A 7,500-nucleotide genomic window follows, 5' to 3' on the forward strand; every position below is an offset into this window, starting at 1 on the left:
ATCTGTCAGACAAATATATCTTCCTGTAATTGTTTAACTATGTATTTAACATAGTATGTATTTAACTTCCTCTAAACTTTGGAACTTTTATTGTATTACTGTGCAAACATGGGCAGAGAAGAAAAAATAGGCGTTGATTTATATCGTGTTCTTTCATTTTTTTTTTTTGTTAATCTGTACCTCACTCAGACTTACACAAATTACATGCGTTGTATTTACAACAAAGAAATTCAGGCATTGTTGAATTTTGTTGCATTTTGTTCATCACTTCTCTCTCTGTGGGCCAAGAAGACTTCAGTCAGGAAGTGTCATAGTATTTGGCACAACCATCAACAGTAACTTTATTTATTAAAACGACAATATCAGTCAAGCCAGAATACACACAAATACGCATTGTGTGTGAAATCCCAACTATATAAATAATAATCTAACCCATTGGAGATTGTGCTACTATTGGCAAAATAATCCCTGGGATATGCTGGTTGGTTTCCTGTAACATCACATCCTGAAGTAAAAATAAAAAAGTAACCATGACTAATACCTGTTTTAGTCTCATGCTGTTAACTGTAATATATTAATACAAAAGAATTTCAAATGTTGTTGCGTAATGAATGTATCCAGGCTGAACAGCCACCATATAAAACACAAGCAGAGAAAAGATGATGATGATCAGGTGTTTTTGTTCTCAGTCATGTTTACATCACTGACTCCCTGTCTGTTTTTCTCTGTAGGCTGGTACAGAGGCTTCGTGCTCAAGAACCCAAATGCCAAGGTAATCGGACAGACACTTGGTTTTTATACTGCCTGCATTTGTCTTAACTATTTGTCGATGGATAAATATATCTGTGTTTCCGTATACATGTATCTGTCGAGACACTATTAGTTTATAGCCTATCATTAAGCATTCAAGATGGAGACATTGCATTGTGTCTGCCACCGTCCTTACCATTACTCACGTCTCTTACCTTTTGCAGGGGATTTTCCCGTGCAGTTACATTCATTTGAAAAATGCTCAAATAAAGAACAAGGGGTGAGTAAACTGGATGGTACCGTTCAAGTCTGTTTATACAAACCTGTATTTAAATATTTAAATCATAGACAATATTAACAAATGATTCCCCTTAAATAGATTAATTCTACTTTGTTTTTTTCTAATGTAAATCATGAGATGTCTAATTTCAAACTGTTTTTTTTATTTTCTTATACTAAAGTTCGGATGTCTCCTAAAGCAAAAACAAGAAATCTAGCATGCATTGTGTAATGTTGTGTATGTGAGTGCTGTTTCCATTTTGACCTGCAGGCAGTTTGAGACCGTGGTGCCCACAGAAGACACGGTCATTACAGAGATGACGTCCACTTTACGGGAATGGGGCATTATATGGAAGCAGCTTTATGTGGTAAATTGTGTGCTCTAGTTTAACACACCCTAAGAGAAATGTCTATTTTAAAAACATCTCTCTGTAAACTGCTGCCAGCGCCGGCAAGCTTTATGGTGCATTCTTAATTTATTTATAAACCCTGTTATAGTACCACCTGCGCCGAGAGGAAATGACTGAGGGTTTGTTCAGATTTCTTCACCTTTCACTGTTGTCACTCCACAGAAGAACGAGGGAGATCTGTTCCACAGGTTATGGCATGTGATGAATGAGATCTTGGATCTGCGGCGGCAGGTTTTGGTTGGTCACCTGACCCACGACCGCATGAAGGATGTCAAACAACACATCACTGCCCGTCTGGACTGGGGAAATGAGTGAGTCTCACTCTGCTCTTGATCCTTCTTAATTACTTACTCTAGCAGGAGCGCACGAGCAAGACTGCCGTCATACTGATTTATCACTGTGATATCGCTTTTGTACAAGTGTTCTATAAACAAGAAATCAATATCAAGTAAATGACATTTCAGACCCAATATGGGCAAATAATCAGTTTATTTTTGCTCTGCTAGTGGAACTAGATTCACTGATAGCATGGCGGCTAGATAGCTAGCTAGGTCATATTGATTTGTATGTTCACATTAGAGGTGCTTGTGGTAATAATCGCCAGCTGTCTTTCTTTTCACCCTAAACTGACAAGCCTTGATATTTTAAGGCAAAAGTCTGACATTTCTGCTGGTGATGTTGCCAAGTCTACCATACCTGCTCCAATCTGGGAAGTGGGTTTTGACATGTTTTACTCATACGAGTGCACACTTTTGGTTAAAAAAAAAAAATATGGGTGCTCTTGGAATGCAATTAAATAAGTGGATTGGCCTGTTGTAAAATGTGTGTTTATATCACATGTACAATGGAAAGTAAAAATTGTCACACATTTCCTAAGCAAACAAATCATTAAAAGAATTTTGACCTTGACCTTCAGTGATTTTTGCTCTTATTATGTTAAGTTTAAACATTAATTTTTTGTGACTCATTTTCTTTCAAACACTAGATTTAATTGCCCCAAAAAAAAACCGCTGTTTATAAATCACTGTTTAAATAATGACATTTGTTCTGGCAGCTCTAACTCTGTCTCAATAGTTGTGATGTGTGGTCCTAATGAGACTCAAGTTGTTTGTGTCTTTGTGTTTATAGGCAGCTGGGTCTGGACCTGGTTCCCAGGAAAAAGTTTAGCATGGTGGATCCTGATGATATCAGCGTCACTGAGCTGTACAGACTGGTACGTTCCTTCTCAGGAAATCGCATTGCCACGGCAACCGCATCTTTTACTGCCTCAGGGTTTTATCGCTCGGTATCCGGACATAAACTATCCTCTTAATCTTTTAACACAAGAAGCTGAAAATGAAGAATACATCTCCATTACAGAGACGAATAGAGTTCTGCATAATTGCATGAATGACAGCGGGGAGTCTTCTGTGTTATGTAATTCAATTGTGGGGCGCATGCTGCTCTTCCTGATTGCAGCTCGTATGAAACATGCGACCTAGAGACTCTCATCACTAGCCTAATGCAATTTATAGGAATGTTTTATCTAGTCATGGCCTACAGGGACCAACTCTAGTAAACCCCCAGTTATTAATGACTATACACATTGTAATAGGAGTGCTTTAGACTTCTGGTAGTCAGCAGAAACCTTCTTGACTTCTCTGAACATAATTCCCCATCTGAAGCAGCATTTCAATTTGTATTGATGGCACTTAAAACATTTAACTGGGAAAATGGCATGTTAAGAAGATGGTTCTCTCCCCCATTGATACAGTCACTGATATTCTCTTAAGATTATTAACTGCAGTAGGCTTTACATACATGATCTAACAGATGCTTCTGATTAACTAGTGTCATTTTTACTGATAAGGAGTGAGAACTTAATACCCATGGATCCCACACAGATCTTGAATTTGTGACATCCTGCCGCTTTTCTGCTGCACCTTTCTGAAACTTTTGTTCAGATTATGGACACCAAAATCGGACTTTTTTTAATGCAATTTTTTCGGATGACTTCTCAGAGTGAAGAAATGTGTGATTATATTTATAGCTGTGAAATCTGTAAAGAGATGATGTCACGGCTCATGTTACTATGCTTACGAGAACGAGAGCGGAAGCACCGAGCTAAAAACAGTCCACTGCTAAGACAGAATACATTTCTTTGGTACTTCTGCATCCACCACTAATACAAGAGCATCTTAAGTTATGAAAATAATCGCTATAAAAAAATCCTTCAGGACTCTCCTTCTTTTTATTAATTATTGTTAGGGAATGGTAATGTAAGAATGTCTGACTGGAATAAGGCCATGATGTCTACGAAAGACAGCACCGTTTCCAGGCATAGGCAAGCTAGGTGGTCACCTAGGGCGTAACCCCCTGCCTCGCCACGGCCCTTGCCCATTTAATTTATTTACCTGTATTTGTGCTAAAGTTTAGTATACGGTATATGTTTATATACTCGAGTTCAGGCAACATTGCAAAAAACATTGACAAGTCTGAAATCCTGCACAGTCCGTGTCTAATACATTGGCTAAGAATGGTTATAGCAATGTTTATAGTGAATAGGGTCTGCTTCATTACTAGGCAGCTAGGAGTAAAAAGCTAATAGGCCAGACTTCTTTAGATTTTTTCATATGCCCGTTTCATTTGGAAGTCGCACTACTAGGACATTGTTTTGCTTTAACAAAGTTTGCATTGATTCATTGTCATTGCCGTGTGTGTGGGTGTGTGCATCTGTTGGTGTAGTGTGGGTTTGAGTTCTCCGGTGAAGTGCAACTTAAATATTTGTGCTCACTGACTCATTAACAATGACACACGTTCAGCAACGCGTGATAGATGGTGCAGGTCTAAAGCAGGGCCCACACTCTACCCACACATTTCTATTAGGCATTAAGGAATCACTAGAGTGAGAGTATGTGGGTGTGTTTGCACGCAAGTGGGAGGGTAATAGAGGAAGAAAGACACTACATGGAAAAGAAGTTTGACATCATGGAATACGTCAACCTAGTTTCAGGTCCTGTTTTTCTTTTCTTCTCACATGCTTTTTGGAAGTGATCTTGGCACTGAAAAGCTTCCCACCTCCTCACTGGTCACTGAATGTAGTCATTGAGGTTAGGAGAATAAGGCAAAAGCACTGCTGCCTTTTAGACAGCGATTAACAGAGCGAATGAGAGGTTTAAGGACTAGGTACAGTTCTCGGTTCTGTGAAGAAGGAGGTGAAATCTCTGATGAAATTCCACCCACTTCATCACATAATCCAGTTCATTTTAGATGTTGCATAACCGTTCCTCCATTTCATCGCCTTTATTTATATCACCTCATCCCTGGATATCTGCAGTATTATCTTCCTGGCCTCTTCTCATTCTTTCTATCTGACTCTGTGTCTCTCAGCTGTATAGTAGTTGAGGGAAAAGGAAGCAGAGCTGCTTGTTGGCATCTTTCTCCCAGGCCATCTGGAAAAGTAGGGGGCAATGTTCTTGGCCGAATCCCTCAAAGCTAACTATTACTGTTTCTGTACACACATAGTGGGAATTCAGGATGTGGCTGTGGCGTGTGTGTAGCGCTGCTTTTTATAAAGTCTTGCGGTATCAGTCATTTGGGTTATGTTGTTTTAGAAAGACTTGAGTTGAAAGGAAACTTTCAGCTACCACAGTGTTATCCTGCTCAGTTTTGTTTATACTGTGTACTGTAATGATTTTCTTTTGAGTCGGATTCCTCTCATTGTTTCTCCATGTCACCACAGGGAGATTTTAATTCTGTTGCCTCTGGCTGTCCAGTTAGAGCTCAACTTCCCAATCTATATTCAGATTTGGCTGCTTTGACTTAAAGACAGATGGTGGCGCTGGAGATAGCAGAGTTGAAGATTGTTGAGATTGAGAAAGTTGAGATTATCAGGACGTTTTGGGGACAAAGTAAGAGAGGTTCTAGACCTTCCCAAATGAGATGGTTTGGACATGTGCAGAGTAGGGACATGGGGTATATCGGTAGGAGAATGCTGAGGATAGAGCCACCAGGAAGAAGGACAAGAGGAAGTTTATAAATGTAGTGAAGGAAGACATGCAGGTAGTTGAGTTGAAAGAGGCAGATGTAGAGGACGGGGGGGTATGGAGACGGATGATCCGCTGTGGCGACCCCTAATAAGAGCAGCCAAAAGAAGAAGATGATTTAGATTTTACTGCTATGAGGCAATATCAGTAAAAAAAAAAGAAGCTACACATACGGTATTGAATTGAAAAGAATAAGCTGTTGGTAAAAAGGAATTTTTGATGTATGTTTGTCTATGCCTGTGTCTCAGATGGAACATCGTCACCGTAAAAAGGACACGCCCGTCCCAGCCAGCACACATCACCTGTTTGTGCAGATGAAGAGTCTGATGAGCTTGAACCTGGGCGAGGAGCTGGAGGTTTTCTGCTACATCTACGACAGCAGAGAGAGTCGACCTCTCAGGTGAGCTACCGTCACATCACAACACCGAGGAGCTATACTTTCATTACGCAGTCATTAATCAGCAATTAAAGCAGATTAGTGCTGAATGTGGGTGATTTGATTTTGTTTCTTAAAGGTGCTTTAGGCAAAATAAGTCAAGATTAGCTCCCTTAACAAGTAAGCTGTTGCAGTTAAGAAGTTCAGCTGAAGTTCGGATTAACAAGGACTATCATGAGATCATGTTTAAGCATTGTTGCAACATTTCTCTGCTGCATGGGAGTTAGCTAGCTTTACATACATTTCTCTAAGGTGGTTTTCATTCAGAACATTGCTCTGATAAATCATCAATGACGATCGACTTATTATGTAAATTGGCCAATCAGATTCATACCCTTTGACGTGATACATTATTCCATCTTTAAATGAAAAGTGTGGATCGTGAAAACGGAGGCTTTCGAAAAGGATGACATTTTTAGTCAGTGCTGTAACGTTTCAAAGAGCCGGAAAGTAAATAAACGCCAGGCGTAAATGAAGCAGGTCAAAGCGTTTTGCAATTTGCTCATGCGCAGTGCAGGGACGTAAGTGTTTTCAGACGTTTCAGTGTGGACGAGCAACTTTTGGGAAACGATTGAAAACGAAAGTGCGGAGCGTTTTTAGACATAAATGCCGTTTTCAAATTTATCTGGATTAGTGTAGACTTTATATGTATTCGTATTTTCAAAGAAGTTCTGAATGTTATCAGAGTGAACTTTCTTCCCGCACTGAAGAATTGTCCACCCCAGTCGTTTTAGCCATTTTTTATTTTTATTTTTTATTCCAAACATACTGATATACGGAACGAACAAAGCTCACACTTTAATAATGTCGTGTTTCCTTAACTGATGGACCTCACACTCTCAGGATAAAACACTCACGATCACGGGCGCTTCTGCATTTTTCTCAAACATACCCGTTTTCTATGTTGATAATGCCGTGGATTTGGAAAAAATAAACTCGAGCCAAAAATGGGAGCAAATAAAAAATTGTTATGCAGCTTCACATTAATCTGAAGCTCGTTATATTAAAGCAGGACAGTGTTTACTGACTTGCAGGCATGTGGATCAATTTGCAATTTCCATCTTTTCAGAGGACAAATTCCGGTAATTGGTAGTCAGAAAAGGCACGACAGCCAATTGTTAGAGGATTCCTCTTGCTTTTTACATTTCTTTGGATAATGAACAGGTCATTGTTTGCTGGATTAGAGAGTGTTGTCAAAACCGCAGGAAATATTCTCACCCTGGAGAAGATGTGCAAAACGAGCTGAATCTTTCACAATGCGTGATTGGGTTAAGCTCTCCCAGCTATTGTTAATTACTGACTCTGGCAGACTTAGTGGACCGATGCGGCCGCCCCGGCTCATCTTCGTGTGCTTGTGTGTTGGGGGTTTGTATCTCACCCTGCTGTTGCCTTTAAGGAAAATCTGCTAATGGCTCTCTTCCAGAATGGCTGCTCGGCTGGCTGGCTTCCAGCTAATTATTCTCTCGGCTATAGCGTGAATTTGGCGTTCGGGTCCAGATGGTGTGACAGCTCCCGATTTTTCCCAGATGCTGCCAGAGACACTCGGGTTCAGACAGGTTGCTGCGACGTCCAGCCCTAACCCTCACGCTGAAATGATCTA

At 40.1% G+C, this 7,500-nt stretch overlaps 1 protein-coding gene across 4 annotated transcripts in view; it reads left to right on the top strand.

Moving 5' to 3' along the window:
- The window catches only part of dock4b (dedicator of cytokinesis 4b), a 94,897-nt gene that overhangs the window by 31,853 nt on the left and 55,544 nt on the right, over positions 1–7,500 (top strand). For all 4 annotated transcript variants that reach the window (XR_014531334.1, XM_083528189.1, XM_083528187.1 and 1 more), the window contains exons 3-8: positions 732–772; positions 975–1,030; positions 1,301–1,397; positions 1,602–1,750; positions 2,568–2,652; positions 5,713–5,864. Coding sequence is in view for 3 of the 4 variants with exons in the window: in XM_083528189.1 (XP_083384315.1) it covers positions 732–772; positions 975–1,030; positions 1,301–1,397; positions 1,602–1,750; positions 2,568–2,652; positions 5,713–5,864 (580 nt within the window). In the remaining variant the exon portion in view is untranslated. The remainder of the gene's footprint in view (positions 1–731; positions 773–974; positions 1,031–1,300; positions 1,398–1,601; positions 1,751–2,567; positions 2,653–5,712; positions 5,865–7,500) is intronic.

The sequence above is a fragment of the Silurus aristotelis genome (assembly GCF_946808225.1).
Source record: "Silurus aristotelis genome assembly, chromosome: 24".
In the NCBI taxonomy this organism is placed as follows: Eukaryota; Metazoa; Chordata; class Actinopteri; order Siluriformes; family Siluridae; genus Silurus; species Silurus aristotelis.